Raw genomic sequence first — 21,636 nt, 5'->3', positions numbered from 1 at the left:
ATTTTTTAAAATGAAAACCGCTTTAAAATTGTTTTTTATTCAATTTTTTCATTGCGGGATGCTCTATAACTCTCTCCCGATCTTTGACTTTAAGATAATTAAAAATTCAAGAAACTGAGGGACCAATCAGCTATAAAAATACATCGTTTTTTTTTCTTGATAACATTGTAATTGTTTCTGCATTACTGAAATATTTTTGTGGTAGCGACTCTTCCATCCAATTTTCATAAATCATATCCCAAATGGAGCTTCATTTTTGACGTTGAGTGTGATGTGCGTGTGTATTTGTGTGCAAGTGTGTGTGGGTGTGTGTGTGTCTGTGTGTGTTTGTGTGTGTGGGTGATAGTGCGTGTGTGTGTGTGTGTGTGTGTGTGTGTGTGTGTGTGTGTGTGTGTGTGTGTGTGTGTGTGTGAGGGAGAGAGAGAGAGAGCGTGTGTGATTGTGCGAGAATGTGAGTCCGTGTCTGTGTGTGTGTGTGTGTGTGTGTGTGTGTGCGCCTGTGTGTGTGTGAGTGCGTGTTTTTGTGTGTTTGCGCGTGTGTGCGCTGCGGATGCTGAGAACTGTCAACCCAGTTTTTTTTTGAAAAAAAAGTCCTCAGCTTTTTCTGCCCCCCCCCCCCCCAGTAAATGTGTTTGGAGTGAGTCGTGCTGTGCTATTTCATGGTGTTGACTACTTATGTCTGTTTTCATCAAGTAACACTCGAGTTGATTGTTACTTTTCAAATAATATCCTTAATTGTTGAACAACAACTTCACTTGCAAAGTATATTACAAGTTTGATTTTTTAAATGCGAAGTCAAATCTCTCTATGAAAAGTAAATAATTTTCAACGCATACCTCCAAAAGATCAAAAACGTACATGTGAAAAGAAACGACTGCGTTCTTGTTAGTAATTACTTCTACTTTTTAGTCAGCTGCTATCATAAATTCTTACCGAAACTTTAACTATATTGTAAATATCAATCGTAATAACAAAATTTGAATTCGGTGAGTTTATTGTTTATTACTTTTTCCTGTTGAATTGTTGTGGGGAAGAGTATACCTGGACCCTGGAATTGAAAACCCGGGTCGAGGTGTCACCGCTAAAAATCGGTAAAAGATGTAAGATTTGCGGTGAATTTGAGTAAAAATGTAAGATTTGCGTTTTTAAATGTAAGATTTGCTTAAGCGGTGAAAGAAAATTTTTCACCGCTACCAGCAGAATGCGGTGAAAAAAAATTTCAGCGCTACCAGCAGAATGCGGTGAAAAAAAATTTCACCGCTATCAGCAGAATGCGGTGAAAAAAGTTTTTCACCGCTAAAATCGCAAATCTTACAAATATTTACCGCTAATTTCAACGTTTATCTTAACTTTACAGGAAATTTCAATAAAGTGCGTGACAGATGGCGCAGTGGACGAACAAGTTGATGACATGCAAGAGATGAGAGGTTCGAACCCGTGTAGGGCAGTTTCTTTTTTAAGAAATACGGTGAATGTGGTGAAAGAAATTTTTCACCGGTAAAAGCTCAAAAATTCACCGCATTCAACGTTAAAAGATTCGGGCGCTTTGCGGTGAAAAAAGTTTTTTCATGGCTATTCAACGCTAATCTTACATTATTTTTGGACCAAACCTCGACCCGGGAATTATGTGACCAATCTCGAATGACCTCAATGACCGTATAAACAACAAGGTCAATCCGGAATTTCAGCATATTCATTTCATTTCCCAATATTTTTACTCACTTGATAAAAATTCTGCTAACGAAATTTTGATCGTGCAAGATTTTATAAGGGGAATTTTTATGGTGTTAGATCTGAAGTTCTTACACCATCTCTTAGTAGGCGTCTCATCCAATCGTTTCACACAATACTACTCGCACGATACCCAGGTTGAGGTCCAAGACCGAAAGTCCATATGTCCGGACTGTCCCAGACAAAACATGACTATGTTAAAACTGCCCTAGACGGAACGCACATATTTCCATGCATTCAAAAATATTTCTGCGTTCTTCGTGCGTTCAAGATAAACTATCTCCAGATTGGTCTAAATTTCTAGGCGTGACATTGACAAAAACAAAGAAAAACGTTGAATGCGACTTTTTCTGCGTTCGATGTTTTGCAACTTTTGCACTCAAGTGAGTTTAGGTTTTCTTCGTACAAAGCTTTCACTTGAGTGAGCGCTCTTATAAGAGTATTCAGTCAAACATCGGCTCATCGGTGTTTGGCATTCTTGCTTCCATTCAGAAAATTTTCAAGGGTGCTCACAAGGGTCACTATGATCAGAGTTTTGTTCGTTCAAAGTTGCCTATGTCCAGACCTTCGTGCGTTCAAAGTTGCGTACTTTTGCCCAGAGCATCGTGCGTTCAAATTTACTTATGTCCATACTATCCTCCGTTCATTCGTGTTTCCGGAGCGCGTTATTTTGAAGGCACTACACCCCCTGTGCGTTCATTTCGGTCTGGACATATGGACTTGAAATCTGGGACCTCAACCTGGGTCCTAAATCACTAGGGTTACCAAGATAACCATATCGTTAAAGTCATCAAAATTTTTGCAAAAATGGACTTGTTTTTTTTATTCAAGTCTTAAAGCGCGGATCAAACTACCAAAAAAAACTTAAAAATCGTTTCATTAGATTAATCTTTGTCTAATGGAAAACAATGTAGATCACTCTTGTTATTGAACAAAGAATTCATGTCTGCAATAACCGAATAGAAAACATTGAATTCTGTGTCTTTCAAAAGAATTTTTTGGTTAAAAAACGCTCAAATAAAACGCATTTTTCCGATAAAAATCTTCTACAAAAAACGGTTTTTTTAGGTTTTGAAACACTCCAAAACATAATTTCCTGAAAATAATTGACAAATATGGTAACTAATGCCTATCTACGATTCAAAAATGGTCAGTTTTTATTTTGTTTCGGACAAAAATTCGACTCAGATTGAACCAAATTGAACTCCCAGTAAACTGAAAATTAAAAAACTGTAAAAATTTATGAGAATCGATTTAACGATTGACAGAGAAACTTTTATCACGAAAATCTCTCACTTGATATGTTCATGTTGCGACAAAATGAGAGTCAGAATGTCACAATTTTTTATAAATTTATAACAATAATTCAAGATAAATCTTATATTAAGTATGATTGATGTAGTTATTGTGCGTCTGCGCATAATGTTCCAAACCCGCTCAAACTCATTTTTGACCTAATTATCTGATAAATCAAGAGATTAGATCAGTTGCATACAAGTTATTTGGGTAAAAAAATGTTGCGAACTCAAACTACTAACTGAATTAGAAAAATTTCTGCTGCATTAGAAAATTTACGAGTCTTGCCATTAATGAAACTAGGAGACAATACAAATGACAAAATTTACAAAAAACAAAGGAAACTTTTACGTAAAAACTAAGAAAAAACTTTTTAAAGCATATGGTAACAAAGTTAATATAACATCAGATGAAACCGTAAATGCTCAAAATCTCTTGTGTTTAACTTGAAAGCAGATGCGACCGGTCCATAATAGGACTAAAAAAACGGTGTACAAAAAAACCCGCAGTTTGAAAATTGATCAATCTTTTTAAATCAAACAATATCAAACTCATGAAATACATTACGGACAAAATCTTGGTTTTTCTATTTATAAGTCCACACAAAATTAGGGGGCGGTTTCTTTGTTGATACAGAATTGGAGACGCTTTTAAAAACATTATATTGAATAACAGAGTATTGAAGCTATTAAAATTATCAGCTATTATCTGAATGTTAAACGCTATAATTTCAATAATAATTTCTGTAATTTCAGTTACTTTATAAATGAAAGCATGTATACGTTTGGTTGAGTCTCATCTGAAACTCAATGGAACTTGTAATTAACTCTAATATTCTACGCACACAAAAAGAAGCACAAAAATCACTTATTAAAATTTCTAAGAGAACGCTTAGAGTTCAATTTATAAAACATCGGTTGTATCATAAAACCAATAAGAAAGCTTAAATTTATATCACAAGAATTGCGTCAGATTTCTCATTGATGAGACAGAATTTGCGAAAGTAAAAAGAAGAACAATAAGGTAAATAATGGAAAAATCCTGAAAAAAAGTAAAAGATATAAACGAAATCAACACAATCATTGGCTATTAAGCTATCAGATGACGGCAGTGAATGATTTATTTAACCAAGTAAAAATTGATGCAAAGATTTTGAGATCTGTCATTAATAAAGAAAACTTTTGGCGAAATAAAGAAAATCAATACTAGCCAAAAACCAAAAGTTTAAAAAAAGGAGGGAGTGTCTAAGAATGAGTTTGTCAGTAAAAACTTTTGGCTACTCTGGATAAATTCTCTCCTCAACGACTACTGAATCTCCAAGTTTTGTAATGTAACTTAAACAACGGAAGTTAACTAATACAACTCACTAAATTCTAAAGACCACTCGTAGTATCAGATCTAATAATATCAATAGATTTCATAGTAACACATCAAGCACGTTAATTTATTCCGCAATTGGACGCTAGGGAGATCTTTCATTAATCGGAACAAGTCTTACAACTATTGAAACAACAACAATCACTCGCAAGAGTTGAGAACTCAGTGGAAAGCGTCATCAAGAAACTGTCGAGATCATAAAAAGAAAACGCTATCGTCCGTTAAACTTCTCCTTGATGAGCTCTGAACTTCATCAAGATCTCGTAACGTCAATGGTTATTTTCAATTGTATGACAGCGCGACAAGAAATCAAGAAAGAACAAACGTTGCGAACCAAACTTCAAAAGGCATTCAAAATTTTTTTTAAACTAGTAGCTTCTTTGTCAAAAGCATAAGAACAGAAAATAAAGTCATTGACCACATTAACTTCTTATTTAACTGAGAACATGGGACCTGTCATCAGTGGGTCCGATTTATGAGTCAATAAATGAGATAAAAAAGCAATTTGTTTTTTTTGATAAGAAATTTTCCTTAAAGCATACTGGTTAGCATTCAGTGCTTTAGATTGGTTAACTTATTCTACATTAAGAAGCCAATTGCATTTTTAACAAACAAACAAAGGCATAAGACTGCAAACGTGCAACAGATTCAGGCGAAACACCAGCGAAAAACTACGAAGAACAATAAACTCATGAGCTATGGTTCTCCAAAAAGAAGAAAATGTTTTTCGACCTCATTTGATATATGAATTTTGTCATTATTAAAACCTTGATGAAATTATTGAAATGTATCCGGATGACATAAAAAGACCAAAAAGACTGTAAAACGTATTTAAAAAACAGTTCTACAATATAAATCGAACTCTTTAGATTGTCAGTTCTAGTCCAGACCAAAAGTTCCCGTTAGCGTGTTCATCGCTGCTCGTTTTTTATGAACAATTGAATTGAAAAGGTCCATATGTTATCGTAAAAAAAACATTTTTTAATTAATAATTCAATATAAAGATTCTAAATTTGATTAGAGATGACGCAAAAAATGGATTAAGAATAACACCTAAAAACTGAATGTGAATGTTCAAAAAAATTCAAAACTTAACATTTCCTCGAATAAAAAGAAAATTCAGGAAATATTTTACTTCAAATTTCTACGTAGAATGAGTTTTCTTCATGATACTACTCACGATTAATTACAATGATTATATCGATAGGAAAAAATTGACTGGAAAAAACGGTTTTAGTATATAGTTCCTCCTCCACTAAACGGGATCAGAGGACAAAGAAGAGTCTATGCTGTTTTGCGGTGCTTATTGTAACAAAAAAATTAGAAATTGAGTAATTTTCCTTTAATTTGCTCTCAGTGACAAATAGTTTTAAAAATTAATTCAAGAATATAATTTTATAATTAAAACCTGCACTTTTTTTGAGAGAAGTTCAAAATCTGAGTTTTGAATTAAACTCAGAAAGAAGATGCCGTCAGATTTTATTTCTTATAATTCAAAAAAATTGGAAATGAAACGCATGAAAAATTAGGATACGAAACGCATAAAAATTTTTTGAATGGTTTAGGTGCTGACCAAAAGATAATGGCTGTTCTTCGAGAGTGCAATAAAAACATACCATTGTTTATCGAGAGAGCAAGAAATTGAGACGTGACAAAAATTTCTGGGATCAAGCAAAATTTTTGTTCATGTGTTGCATTCTAAAACAGGTTTTTTAAAGATTTTTGCAGAGAATTTTGTTTTTTTTGTGACTTCCTTCTTTTTGCAAGTAATTCAATGCCCTTATTAGTCTGAATGAATTTGTCTTTTGGCTTTTGTTGTATGTGACCAAAATTGTGCATAGATCTTGCGACGCAAAAATTGTGTAGAGATGTTGCGACGCACGAGAATTTTCAACGGTAGGTTTTGCCTGGTGAAAAAAAATTTTGCTTTTCACAGCAGTATTTGATAAGAGGTTTTGATTAAAATTAATTTAGAAGCTTGTCACAGAGAGCAAAACTCAAGTGAAAGAAGTTATTATACACGTGGCACAGAAACAACGGAAAATGTGGGAAGCTATCATCATATAAACAAAAAAAGCGCATGAAATCTGTCTAGAATTTAGCAGGCAATCTTAAATGGTGCAAATTGAACTAGAATATAATTACCGGTTACATGACAAATTACCCAATTCCATTTTACCCAATGCCATTTTACCCAATGCCATTTTACCCTACACCAATTTACCCAACCTGCCATTTTACCCAATGCCAATTTGAACTCAAATATGAACTCAAATAATCAATTATGAACTCAAATAATCTTATCTATGACCTACGCATCAGAATGTTATTAAAAGTAGACAGTTTAAAAATTTCAAGGAAATCTTTACAAGAAAATTAGTAGTTGTTCACAGGTCAAATTTATGGTAAATTATAAATAACTAAAAATTTTATTTTTTTGTAGTTTTGCATCTATCAGTTAATTATGATCAACTTTATTCGGCTCGGTTTAAAATGCTGAAGTCGATAAAAAAATTGCCCGGTGTCGAAGTTCAAGAATCTTAGATGCACCGGATTTGCGGGTCGGTACGAAAGACTGTTCGAAATGCTCTGTTGTGTAGGAGCGTGTTTCATTCTTTTTTTGAAATGTTGCTTCTTAATTAGTGTGGGATTTTGGATGGCACCTGCTTTCGTCGTATTTTAGGTTGAGGATCGGTTATCATAGGATTGAGCGAGTTGTGAAAACTCCCACAGTAATTCGGACTTTTAAGAACTTATGAAACCTACCATTTTTTGTGCTCCATTATCAGGGTCAGTTAGTTTTGTCGGATATACAGCGGGTAACACTTGCTGAAGGGCTGATGGGGAAGCAGTGTCTGAAATTGGGTGATCTAATTGAGGTGATGTGGTTCGTGCTGCTTATTTGTAGAAGAATTCGCGATGTGAAGAAAATTGTTTTCTTGCGTAGTCTAACTCGTATTGCGTGTGCGATATTCAAAACGCTGGAAAAACGATACTCAGCTCATTGGTTCACGTCTCTTGTCGCTTTCTGCTACGAGTGGACTCTTTAATGTGGCTCTGTATCTTTTCTTCAGTCATCTCACAATCCACCCATTTGTAGTCTGCAAACATTGCTTCGGGAGTAGCTGAGTCCTCCTTTAAATAAATATTAATTATCCTTTCACTAGTTAAGTTGTTAAGTGTGACAGATTAGTTATAGCACATATTGTGCTAAGCCAGGTCTTTGCTTTTCCGCTAAGGAGTGCTTCGATGGGCGAAATCTGTGTAATCTTTTGTTTGCATATTCTTGGTTGCTTTATCAGACTTTAATGGATGTTTCATGTTGAACAACATAGTAAATTTTGTTTCATTTTTAATGCAATAAAATCGCAATTTAAGGCATCGATTATTTTTTTTTTGTAGGGTTACAGGAAATATTAACTTGATTACCAATCAAAGTGTTGGCTTGATCAAGACGACTTTGTTTGATCAAGACGAGGAACGCTGCGCTCTTGCATACTCATATCAAAAGATGTAATTACAATAGAATTAATAGTGTTTTCGAAAAATTATGCATTCGGATAATTAATGGATTCGTCTACGGTGGCTAAGATATAAATTTTGTTTCATTTTTTTAATCAGAAATGGGTCCACCAAAATATAATTGTTTTCCCTGATTGGGTTGAAAGCATGATACGTGTGGTGATGATTGCCTAACCAGCTTAATTGGCATTAAATATTTACGCGATCGCTTCGCAAGTTTTAACTTCCATTAACTTCACTACCATTTTCTGATTCATGTATAGCTTCAGGCAATGTGTGGCCACACAGATCAGAGCCCACCTGCCCGGTTGGCTAGCATGAATATCGTGTACAACAGTTTCTGGCAGGGTGTCAATTTTTTTTTATCCACACAGAGTCAATCTGATCGTACGTGGGGGTCCCCAATGGATTCAAGTATTGATATCCTTCTAAATATTTCTCGGTTTTCTACAGAACACAATCTCGCACTTCTTTATGTGATAGATAAGGACGCCCTATCTCGCGCGTCCTTATCTGTCAAGGATGGTACTTTGCTGAAGACCTTGCCAATTATGTTATCGAAATTTGTTTTTCGGGTGCTCTCTGTCATTGGGACTATGCATGGATGGTGTGAGAATCGCGGTTAGTTGTTAAAAGATGTTCGCTTGGTGTGAGCAAGCTTTCTAAGGTTATAAAATCTTCTAATTTTTAGAAGATTTGGATGATTGAATTGTTAGTTTTTATATGTAGTGATTTCTCGAAGAGATGAGACTGATTTGCGTGACTGGGTCGCGAAAGTGTCAATTGAATTACTTGAATTTGAGTCTGTATTAATTGCGTGTTGATTTCGCGCGGCTGGTGTCTATAACTTAAATATTCTATGTAATTGAGATGCACATTGCTCAGATATCAATTTTAATGAGTTAGCTGTGGCCGCAATCATTTCAATTTTGCTTTTATTTATCCTTCATCATAAGATGAGACTTTTGGGATTGTTGATAATATTGTCGAAAATTATAGTTAACAAGACGGATTTTTGCTCCCGGGAAGCGTTCAATTGAAAACAACCACCTGCGTAAGACGGCTACTACATATTTTTTTCTGAGTGATGTTCTTTTGGATGGAAAGGAAATCTCCCTGATCCGTTATTATGGTCAAATGTTATCAATATAAGTAGTTCTTAAAATTTTTCGATGACCGATTTGCGCCCAAGCAATTCTAGATGTTTGACACTATACCTTTCGAGATGCGAATTTAGAAAACGAGATGCAAATGCTATGGTTTTCCATCCATCCAGAATAAATTGCTCGCGAGCTACTCCTATGTCGAACACGAAACATCACATTCGAACCGAGTGCCACATTGGTGCTGAATTTGCTATTCGGGTTATATTTCTTGAAAATAATTGTTTTAAAATAAGTATTTCTGTTTAATTGACTTTTTTTGATTTACACAGAAGTTGACGAAGTGGGTGACAAATTTTGGCCAGTTTGAGAATGTTCAATTGCAGGAATCAAATGAGATCAATTAAAATTAATTTCAGAAAATACTGCCTTTCTCTTAATAAGAGGGAGGTGTCGTAATTAAGAACACAAACTTCCCCTCTTTTTTCAAAAGTGATTTTTGGTTTTGGAGATGTTTTTCTTGAGTTACTTGGATTTGAAACAAGATGGTGTGAGAAACAGATAGGGGGCAATTTTTGCAATTAGTAATTTTCCGAATTGCCACCTTTTCTAATAAAAGGGCAGGTAATTTTTTTTACAAAATTCCCCTTATTCTTGACAATTATTTGCGTTTTGCATAAGAGTGTTTTCTCAGTTTTTAAAAAGTGCTGAAATTAGAGTCATTAACACTGGTGAGAAAATCAAATATACAGGTTCAGTTTTAAACTTCACAAATTTCCCCGCAAAACAATAATTTCGCAAAATTCTCAAATTAGCTTTAAACTTCCGAGGCTTATATTATAGAGTTCTTTTTTTACAAAAGTTGGATTATCTCAAGAACTTGAGCAAATTTTGATGTGCATAAAAAAAAATATTAAGAAAACAAAACATTCCCCTTGTATATGGAATTGTTAGGCCAAAACATTTGCGGGTCGATGTTGATTTCCTAGCTCATGCTTGGTTACGTAGCTTTTAGTTTCTTAGCAATTTTTTGTACAGCACAGATTTCTTGGAGTCGGTTTTGCATTTAGATTCGTGTTGTTAGTGCTCTAGGGGAACAAAAACAAGATGTAGATACACTCGGGTTGGTAGAATGTTAGATGAAAATTTGTTTGTAAACAAAAATGAAAAAAAGAATATCAAAAAGTGCATATTTAAATTTTACTTTTATTTAATAGTTTCATCATTTATGTGCGAAACTATTACCTTTTCAAAGTTTGAATCAAATGTAAGGGAGCCAAATTTTGCTGCTAATCCAAAAACGCTGTATTTGGTTTTATCTCGATAAAATTTTTGAACTAATTTTGTCGAAATTCGATCTAGTCGCCCCTGATTATATAAATTAACCTCAATTATGGGAGAGTTGATATTTTTGCTTTTAATCATGGATTAAACATGTAAAAATATGTCACAGAAAGTTGCTTCGTATGAAGAACTTTAGTTTTAAAAAGTAACAAGGCGGCTCGGTAATGTGCAGTGGCACATAAGGTTCCGACCCCGCCCATCCACAATTTTGGCATAATTGTCTACCAAATGAGGAACAGATAGAAAAACCCAAAAATTATTTTTTGCGAATCCCAAAAAAGCCCAAGTCTTTTTCAAAAAATTCTGTATGAACGATAAGATAACCTCCAAACCAAATAACTCAGTGGAGTAAAAATTGATGCATTAGATTGCTGTAATATGTCAATATTAAGAAAGCGAGTCAAAACGAACAGCAAAATCAAACAACAACAACAACAAACATTAATTACATCAAAAAATTTATGTCCCTCTTAAAAACTAAATTTAATAACAAATTCAACATACCGTCAGATAAACCTGAAACTAAACAAAAATAACCTATAAATCACCAGAAAACATATGCGACCAGTCCATAAAAAGGTTTGGTAACAATTATACAAAAAAGAACAAAAACAGTAAAGTAAAAAAAAAATTAACTTATTTTTTTGAAACAATTAACTTCAAAGTAATAAATACCATTAGGAAAAAATAATATTACCACAAATTTGCGATTACCACTGCTTCTATAGAAGGGCATTAGGACCTGACCTTATTCATTTTTTATAGCGGCTAAAAAGAACAACAAAGAACAAACAAAATTTCAATTGAAACTTGCCAGAAAACGCTTTCAAAACCGTCAAGCCAAATTTTGGCACTCAAAATATATTTGATTGCGCCTTCTTCAAACAGTTATAATGTAGTACGTGGCCATTCATTAGTAAGACTAGGTAACAAATAGACAAAAAAGCGAAGTGCTAAAGCATGTAATACTTTTAATTTTTTTTTTCGAAACAAAATTACATTCAATGTCATGAAAGGCGTTAATTACAAAAAGAGCTATTTAAATATCGTCGTTTATTCATGAAAAGGAAACCCTCGAGACCTGTAATTATCCAGAATATTTCTTGCATCTACAAAAAGAACGTCAAATATGACAAAAATCAAATTAATTTACTTTTTTTGTGGAAAAGCGGTGTCGAAGCCAGTAAGGTCATAACAAAATCTTTAAAAAAAAGATTTTGGGACACCAATCCTTTTTATTCCCTTGACACCCATAATGTCATATTTGACCTGTAATCAACTAACGAGATTAGTTAACAAAAAGAAACATAAAAAGAACAAAATTGCGAAGTTAAAAAAGTTTTTTTTTTTAATTTTGGAAAACGATGGGTATGAAAGTCATAAAAGCCATCAGCTATCTGCTAATATCAGAATAACGGTTTTTCTATTCTTCCATGAAAAGCCAATGAAAGCTATCACTATACAGGAAATTTCATACGACCGAAACGACAAAGTATAAATGACAGTTAAGACAAAATTAAAAAAATTCAATTGATTTCTTCAAGAAAGAGGCGTCGAGGCCATTAAAACGATGATTTATATCTTTCAGGATTTTAATATGTTCAATTGTGCTGTAATTTGAATGCCAATAAGGTGACATGAGAACTGTCAATAATGTGATAATGTGACAAACTTAGAAAACGTGAAAAACTGGCAAATATCAAAACAAACAAAAATCTAAAATCTTGTAGTATCAAAGCCAGAAAACAATAATTTCAGGCTTAAAACTGCAACCGAGAATAAGTGTTAACTCAGCAGAAAGAAGAAGCAGTCTTTTTTTGCTGACACTAAGCTGGAAGTTGAACAAATTAAGAAAAAAATAGAGGAAAAGTTAATTAAGCCATTATTTATTGAAAAGTCAATTATTTTTAAAAAAGAAACGACCATAAACTTTCAATTAAAAAACTAAATGCATTAGCCTGGAGCTGTTTAGCAAGCGAATTGGTTGGACCTATCACTCCTGAGCTTTGATTTGATGTGTTCTGTTCTTTATTATTAAAAAAAATTCTTTTTTTTTTAAAAAAAAAAGACCGACTGATTACAACCCGATTTTTTTTGGATTGTAACAGTCCAAGAATGGCCCAAAACTACCCCTGTTAATACTTATTGTCCGTTAAGAACAATTGATTTTTCGAATGTTGTAGATATAGATAATTTCTGAGTTGAAACTCAAAATAAATTTTGCATTTTTGATAATCAACGAGTAAAGTTAGCAAAAAACGGCAAAGTTTTAACTACAAGGCACTCTCTGCGGACTCTGAAGTAGAAATAGCCCCCCTCTGAGTCTACAAAGATTGTATGAGTGTTGTTTGGAGGTGTACTGTAGGCAAATTTAATCAAAGTGGACTAAAGTAGCTTATTTCGTGCTGTTGTTGATGAAAAAGGCTAAATTTTGAAATGTTTATCCAGATTTTTTGACCAAAAAATTAAATCAAAACAATCAACAATGCTTGTTCGTCTTCAAAAATAAAATCAACGACACTATTCTTAAAAATTATAATAAATTTTAGCAAAATTGACGAAAATTTAGGCAAAAATTCCGGAAAATGTGAATAAAAACAACGTGAATTCACTCTTCTTTTCTCAGAAGTTTAAGCCTAGATGACTCCCTGTAGAAAACGAAAATTAAAAAAATCTTTTTAATTCTATATTCTACGCTGGACGAGCTTTCTAATGATACCAGTCTCAACTCTCTACGATGAATATATCGAGCGGCGAAAATTCACGGAACAAAAAAAAACCCAGTTGAGTATATAGTTCCTCCCCCCTCAAGAGGGTTGGAACAATAAGATAGAACGTTGCGCAACTCATGAGCGCAAACCGCAATTAAAATTACAAGAAATCATTCAATTCGATCAAGAAATCAATTTACACTAAACAAAATCATCACAATAGCAATTTCAAATGAGAATTACAAAATTTTGTAAATTAACTGAAATTACAAATATCTGAACCCTTTTTTTCGAGATTGCGAAGCTGTGGTTCTATGATGGAAAAGTTGTAGCCGGCTTTAGTCTCCGAAGCTACTTAAATTCATCAGATCTGAATGTTAACAGTTTGTTAATTTAGTCTACAAACTATTCATTTTAATTTTATGCAGGGGAATAATTTAGATTTTTTGTCTATTGCAGATTAATCATATAGCAGTTTTAACTTACGTTACAGATCTTGAAAAATGACATTTAGAGAAAAATTATATTGTGCTTCTAACAATAGAAGCCAAAATGGCAATTGCAATTGCAAATGCGCATAAGACCGATTTGAATTAAATCAAATTTAATTAGCTTTACCTTTGAATTAGTACAGAGAACATATTTAATCAAGTTGTGAATTGGTTTATATGATTATCTGGTTTTTTAACAGCAATTTTCTCATCAAATTGGCTATACAGAACATTCGTTTGTTTATTGTCTGTGGAAAATAAATGGACCGATAAATTAGGCTTCTTAGTTTTTTCATCACATCTTTTCCGCATTGACTTCCAAGGCATTGCAAAGCATAATAATTTTTTCAGCTTTCGTGAGAAGAACCACCGACGTCAGAATTTAGAGAAGAATTGATTTAAGATGTCAGACAGTGATTCCGATGACAACAGGCTTGTCGCTGCTTCCTTTTGACAAAAATAACGACAAGCTTTCCAAAAGTATGGGAACTTTTAACTATCGTAACTGGCGTGTACTTATCAACAGATAAACATATGAACCACTTTTTTACAGACATGAAAAAACCTTGCTCGACACTAATCTGTTATCAAAAGACTGAAGCTCTACTTTAACTAGGAACCTCTACTTGTAATTTAGTCACTATTGCCCCAACCCCCCCCCCCAAAGACTTTCAAAGTCTTTTCATAAGTCGAGGTCTAGACCTGGGGCAGTTACTAGAAACAATGATCAAAGAACTCTCCTTTAATACGTATATCAATTTCAATATTGTAACGAACCAGTTTGTGGTATATCAAGCTAACATGCCTGTTGAATTTTTTAAGACAAAAAACAGACCCATAAAGGCACTTCTCCTCAACTCATTATTTGGGTGAAGCAAAAGTCGATGATCAATTTTCGGTCGGGTCCAGATGAAGTCCAGATTAGGATAAATTTGAGCTAAAGTCTTACATGGTCAAATTGGGTCCAGCATGTTTTTATACCAATTTTTGGTCGAGCTTGGTCTGTTCACAAATCGAGATCTAAACCTGGGAAAATATCTACATAGCAGAGATTTGATGGAATGGTAGCATAAAAGGCCGCGGTTCTGGCTCTAATAATTTATCAGTATATAGAATTACCTTATTCCACGGTTGAGTTGTTACGTCATATCTGCAATTATTATGTCAAAAAAACTGTTAAACAAAAATTTCAGAGGCTTAAAAGAGTGTTGACGGATGCTTCTACAAGTCATAACATTCTGTCTGCTGATAAAACTGCCTATGATCATTTTTCTCTCCGATTTGGATTGAGCAAGTTTGCTTTTTGAGTTCTTAAATGTCTACCTACTGGGTCTTAAAAAAAACTTAAATCTTTGTTGATTTGAGCAAAACTTTAGAAAATATTCAAGTTTGTAAACTTTAGAAAAGTTTCTTGATTTGTTTTTAGACAACTGAGAGCAAGAAAAAAAATTAGAAGTTTGGACAAATTTTTCTCAAATTCATCAATTTGAATTGGTAGCAAATCGTTTTTGATTTTAGCAAGATTTCTGAATATAATCAAGTTTAGAAAAGTCAAGAAAATCTTATTGATTTATTTTAATTAACTGAGAACGTGAGAAAATTTAGAAGCTTCTCAAATTTTAGTCAAAATCATCAGTTGGAATTGTTAGACAATTTTGTGAATTTTGTTCAGAAAAATGTGATTGCCAAAAAAATGTGATATCAAAAGTAAATCTCATACATAATGATCATTGATCATTTATCATGTAGTATATTGATCATACATAATGATCAATATACTACATTGTGATATGTGCTGCTTTCGGATTACATTATGCTATTACCATATCAAAATGACAATCAAATAAGAAGTTGACTGAATAAAATATGTCGGAAGATTTCATACCATTTCCTTTATTAATGGTTACTTGGCCTAATACGAAAACATTACGGGCGTCTACCGGTACAAAATTTTTGAGTAAATTCAATCTTTTTAGTTACACGGTTTCATTTTTCCTATGTTAATACATTGTGCGTGTGAAAAACTTTTGAAATTTGCGGACAAAAAAGCTGTGTCCTGTCTTATATGGAAATTCCAGTCATTTTAATTGGAAGTGAAAACTTGAAGTTGAAAAAATAAAAACTGCTTTTCACCGCAAAATATGTTTGACGGAAGCCAGCGCGTTCCGCAAAGAATTCTGCCTGTAGGTTAATTGCAGTTTGATCCCTCATTTTGAAGCATTAAATTGTAAAATTGAGCGGCAAAACGATTAGAAGAATTAAAATTTTGTGAAGTGTTGTTACAGCCAAACATAAGTACTTTTCACAATATATTTGATCCTATTTTTCGTCTTAAGGCTCTTAATTGTTTCGTGGAAACCACGTTCACAAAAATTTAGGGCTTTCCTCATTTAACAGAAGTTGGCAACTAAAAGCGCCACCCCTTTCTTTGGAACTAGATTTTTCGGTGCCAGTTGAAGCTCGTAATGAAAACCGCAGTTGTTTTCAGTTGAATATAGAAATTGGTTTATGTTTGAAACATTTTTTGTTTTTCTAATTTTCTCAGAATTGCGTTTGAGACTGTTTATTAGTAAATTAAGTTTGACAGTTAGTACATTTTTTTGGAATTCTTATTGCCAACACGAGTTACAATTGTGGTACCATCAGCTTAGATGAAATTTTCCTCCAACATAAATTGAGACCAAAAAGCCTATGGCTCACATTTATTTATCAAATTGGATTAGATTTTTGGATGATTCCATTCCTCGTTGTTCTCCTCATTTTAGAAAACTCTAATCATAACCAAAATGGCTTATTTTTATTAAATCGAGCGCCTTTGCAATGTCGAAATAAACGGTGGTTGGAAGCGCGTTTGTTGAAGTGGGACTGCAACCGCAAAAAAAATAATTTGGAATTCCTCGGTTTGTTTTAAGTGTCAAGTGCGCATTTTGCTTTCCCTTTCGCCGATAGAATAGCATCTGTAGTTTTGTTTTACACCTATATAATTGCTATTTTGTATTTTTAATGGATCGTCCTTAGGGTGGTCTTTTCATGTGCGATTTTGGTCGAAAATGATCATATGTCGTTATGTCTACTCCAACACTTCCGGCCTTGTAGTGTAAAAATGGATTTCAAACTCGTATCTTAAAGGAAGCCGCGTCTTCTCCGGCAGTATTGTGCACACTGTATTGACAAGATTGCAGAAACTATCAACATCCGTGGAGACAGAATACGAACAATGCGACCGACAAGAACAAATATCGAGCGAACTTCAAAAACGAATTAAAGATGGTCATAACAAACTAAGCGCTGCTTCCAGCCCTAGTCGCTCCAGATATGCAACTCTTGAACTCAATAACTGGGGCTATCAGAACGAGCGAAAATTAACAAAACTGGAGAATGAAATCAGAAAATTGAAGCGGTCAGCAACTTGTAGTACAAGTCTTGCCGAATTCGTTGTAACTAACAGAAGTGAGTTCACAAACCACAGTGAAAATGGTCTCAAATTTTACCAGCTCAAAGCGGAGACAGTTTTTGCAGACTATTCCTACAAAACAAGACGGGTCATTGTCGATTCGACCGACGAATGGAAGCAAAAAGGTAAAAATATTAAATTCTCGGATTTAAAAAAAATTGAAAATCAAGCTTCGTGTAATATTATTTTGAGGAATTAAATCTGCCATCTCTTTCAATGTGCTCCTAACTTGCTTAAGAATTTTATAACCAAAGACATTTTATGACATTAGTGGCCTAAATATAACAATTCCATTAATACTAGATTTTTTCAGTATTCTCCATATGTTCTAATGAAAGATGGCAGCTAACACTTAACTTACTGATTATGCTTGTGCATTAGTTTAGTTTCATTTCGGCTTGCTTCTCTTTTCACTTCCAAGTCAATTAACTACATGTTTCAAAATATTCTCATTTTGGTTATTTGTTTTCAACTGTTAATCTTGAATTTGAAGCAAGGAGCTTATGATTCAAGGTGCATAACCAGTGTGCCCTACAAAGGGCTGTATTGAATGGTCCTTCGATTACTCAAAATCATGTCGTTTATGTCGCTTTTTGTAAACCTTAACTTATCAAAAGGCTTTAACAGTCTAGTAGGAGGTTCATTATTGACAATAAGTACACGGTACAGCGTCACGGTTAAAGTGGAAATTATGTTTTTCCATGGGCCACACTTGGTCTTTTTATACCCTTTTATGGTCGATCATGGTCTTTTGATAAGTTGAGGCTTAAACTTGGGGCCTAAACCCGTGTCCTTTTTTGTATTATTCGACTTGAAGCTTGTTTCAAAGCATATGTCTAGAAACAAAGATGGTGTTGTTGGTGGGTGTGACTGGATGTGGTAAGACGCTTTTGCTGAACAATATTGTGAACTACTTCTTTGGGGTGGACTTGGAGGACGAGTGGAGACTGAAATTGGTGGACGAATTGGACGAGATTGAGGAGAGGCAACTGGGACAGGAAGAGGAAGAGGATAATGAAAAAATCCAAGATGAAAATGTGGGTTCAGCTTCTAAGAGCAGATTTGGCACAGAATATGTTAATTGCAATGACGGTGGAAATTTTTCCGAACGGACTAACCGCAGCGAAAGATTCCGAGCAAGTGCCAAAAGCATGACGTCATGGGTTACAGGGTATGAGTTGAGGTGGCAGCAGGGCGCAAGGTTAGCAATTAGAACAAATGTCATCTGTTTACGAAGTCGTATCACGTAGAATGGATGACCGATACTAGTATTGAAAGGTAATGCACAAAACAACCAAGTTAATGACGACATTTAAAACAAATCATAGTTCGTTAATATAAAATCAAATTTGTGCAGAGCTCATAGCTTAAAAAAACGTAGGTGAGTATCTATGAAAGTTTGCTTTATTGCATAGGTGTCCCTGGAACCTGTACTTGGTAGACAGTCCAGGATTTGGCGATGATCGAGGTCTTGAACAAGACGCTTTCATAGCCTCTCAGATGCAAGCTTTCCTGGACAACAATGAAACTTGTATCGTAAACGAAGTGGCATCCGTAGCATTTGTCATGCGTGCATCAACAACCCGACTAACAAAAGAGTACAACTATGTCATTAATGAGGTCCTCAACTTGTTCGCCAAAAACTTGGAACCAAATATGAGCATCATTTACACTTTTGCCGACGCGGCTGATCCCCCTGCATCGCGTGTTGTAGCCGAGAGTGAGATTAAACACAATCATAGTTTCAAACTGAATAACTCTGCTCTTTTTGCAGACAAAAACGAGGAATCGACACGTTACATGTGGAAGTTTGGCTTCACGACCTTGAAATCTTTTTTCGATCATTTGGACACGATTGCAAGTGTGAGTTGGGACGATACAAGGTTTGTGTTAAACGAGCGAGAACGTCTCCAGACTCTTTTGGACGATGTGAGAAATCGGGTGAACGCGTCTATTCAGTTGCTGAGTGCGATGGAGAGGAACATAGACCAAATTAAGAGATTGAGGCAGACTCAAGTGGACTGTGATAGCTACCTGGTGATGGAGACCAGTGCCACCCTCTCTATGGTCGAGGTTGACTTCAATGTCCTCAATTGCAACAGGTTGTGTGTGTATATATATATAATTGTGTGTGGCTGTATCTGTATGTTTGTTGGGTGTCGGTTGAGGGTTTGTAGTGACTCTGAGAGTTGTAGCTCTGTTTTTTCTGAATAAAGAATGCGTGTGATTTGTGTATTGTGTGTGGATATTTTTGGCTGTGTATTGAGTGTGGATATTTGTGGATATTACAGCATTCAAAAACCCTTTTGAAACTTCCCGCCATATTTCTTCCCAGTGCGCCGATTCCTGGAAACCTTACCAATATTCCAAAACAATTCCCGACAAGATATAGGGGAATATCCGAAGAAACTTATCAGGAATCCTACCAGTGATCGTAAGATATGCCAAGTTTGGGCAAGGTCCCGCATCTTCCGCAGAGTTTGCGGGGAACATAAGAGTCCTGGCAGGAAACCAAGGAAAATAACTTTTCTGGCAGGAAACCAAGGAAAATAACTTTTCTGACAGGGAAAGAGGCGAAATTATTGGGAAACTTATCAGGGTATTGCGAGAAAATTAAGATTACCGACGAGGAAACAGGGGAAAACCCAAATCTTATCAGGGTTTACAGGGAAAAAACAAGATAGGACAGGAGAAACGGCAAAAACATGAAACAAAATTGTTGGTCCTGCTGACGTATTCCTGTTTAATTGGAAGCTTTGCCCTTGTGTGCACAGCACACAGTTTCTCTGTAACGAGAAAACTTCAACTGTACCAGAGGTCCGATTCATTCGATTTGCAATGCTGAGTCAGCACCCCAAAATCCTAGCGAAGTTTCCATTAGCGCAAAATAACGCACACGAAGACTATCTGACCGGGGAGTATTAAAAAATTGCAAGTTTCCTACGAAGAAAAAGCATGCTTTGCTGTTTAAAAATAAATTTAACACCAAGAAATGAAAGAGAAAAAAGACCTACAATTTTCTCTAACAAGATTTGCAGGTAAAAAATTTAAATGTATGTTTCCGATTGGCAGTTTTTGGGAATTGTTCCGTCATGAAATATGCAGATAAGAACTTAAGGTTTGCAAGGGTTTTTCAACAAAGATATATTTTAAATGAACATCGGAATCTGAAAAAACGAGTTTTTTTAATTATTAACACTCATTTTGAACAAATTTTACTGAAAAGTCTATTTGACTTGTGTGTTTCCTATCTTTTACTGAGTTTCTAAAAAAATTCCGGGATTTCGCTGCAAAATGTTGAGGGACCCATCTTTCCCGGTACGTGCACCGAAAGAGATAAAATTCTCGGCATTCCGCGCTATTTTTTCAGCTAAAGTTCAACATTCGCAGGTTTACTGCAAAGATTACCCGAAAAGTTACAACTCTCAGGTCTGCTGTCCGCAATACCGGTACAATTTATGATTACCGCGACAAGTTACCTGCCGGTTTTTGAGTGAACTATAATTAGGTAGAACAGAAGCAAAACAAAGAGGCTCGGTTACGTGCCTTCCCACATAAAGTTTCGACAACGCATCATTTGGATTGATGAGTAAGCTGTCTAACAATTGAGAAGAAGTCACGCGCCTTTAAAAAATTTAATTTTATGCAAAACAAGACAGTCAAAAATATCAAATAAAAACAACAATCACGACCTGGCGCAATGTCTATATTCTTTAAAAAAGTTAATGACAACGCCAAATTAGCCGTGGATGAAACCTCAACTGGAAAAAAAATCAACTTGTTCTTAATTTAAAATGATATAGGATTAATTTTAATTGTTAAAGGGACTATATTTTAGATAGAACATTTAAAAAAGAGCCGGAGTAAAAAAAATTACGTATATAATTATGAAATCAAATAATTTTAAAAGTCATTATCAATAGTCTTTAACTTTAAAAAGTGTAGATAGAATAAATTTTGCTCCCCAGGAACCCAATGGAGCCATAAAAACAATTGAGCCGTAAAACTACAAAAAAATGAAGACAGGCGACATTTTCTCATAAACAATGATAACCAAATACAGCGTTGAAGCCATAAAAGTCCGGCCATGATTTTGCTGTTCATTCATTATATTCGATCAAAATTCAGGCGACCAGGTTAGTTGCAAAAGTCCGTGTACCAGAAACAAAAGATGACTTTTGAGTAATTTTCAAGTAAGCCAGGCAGCAAAATTAAAATCCAGAACTCTGTTATAAGAATTGAACATGTTAGCCTTCATTGGAATTTGAGCAGACTGTGTTTGCATTTTTTATGTTTTTTTTTCCTGTAAATTAAAAAAAATGGGGTCCGGAAGCGTACTCGGCGCCATTTTTGAATAAAAAAAGTCTCTTTTTAAAAAGTTTATTCAAAAAATTATGAGTTATGAAATTTGGATGAAACAAATCAGCAACAATCTTCTGTAAACATAAAACAAATAACAACAAATCTTTAACAATTTTAACGTTTTTTTTAAGCAAAAGTGACAAAATTTTTAGCAAAAAACATTTAGTGAAAATAAAAACAGCCTAACTCAGTCAACTGTTCACAAATTTGAAACCTCTATAACTCCATGAAAAAAATACAAAACT

The 21,636-nt window shown here is 34.5% G+C and overlaps 1 protein-coding gene across 3 annotated transcripts in view; it reads left to right on the top strand.

The window, feature by feature from the left end:
- The first annotated feature begins 813 nt into the window (after positions 1-813).
- Positions 814-21,636, top strand: part of LOC142335283 (uncharacterized) — a 53,821-nt gene continuing 32,998 nt past the window's right edge. The window contains exons 1-5 of one of the 3 annotated variants that reach the window (XM_075383717.1): positions 814-884; positions 13,927-14,007; positions 16,727-17,154; positions 17,870-18,230; positions 18,445-19,131. In XM_075383717.1, coding sequence (XP_075239832.1) covers positions 13,979-14,007; positions 16,727-17,154; positions 17,870-18,230; positions 18,445-19,131 — 1,505 coding nt within the window. In that variant the 5' untranslated portion in view covers positions 814-884; positions 13,927-13,978. The other 2 variants (XM_075383716.1, XM_075383718.1) reach the window with 2 other exon arrangements.

The sequence above is a fragment of the Convolutriloba macropyga genome, chromosome 2 (assembly GCF_964194025.1).
Source record: "Convolutriloba macropyga chromosome 2, txConMacr16.3, whole genome shotgun sequence".
In the NCBI taxonomy this organism is placed as follows: Eukaryota; Metazoa; Xenacoelomorpha; order Acoela; family Convolutidae; genus Convolutriloba; species Convolutriloba macropyga.
Note: the sequence above shows the minus strand (reverse complement) of the source record. Positions and strands in the feature narration are given on the sequence as shown.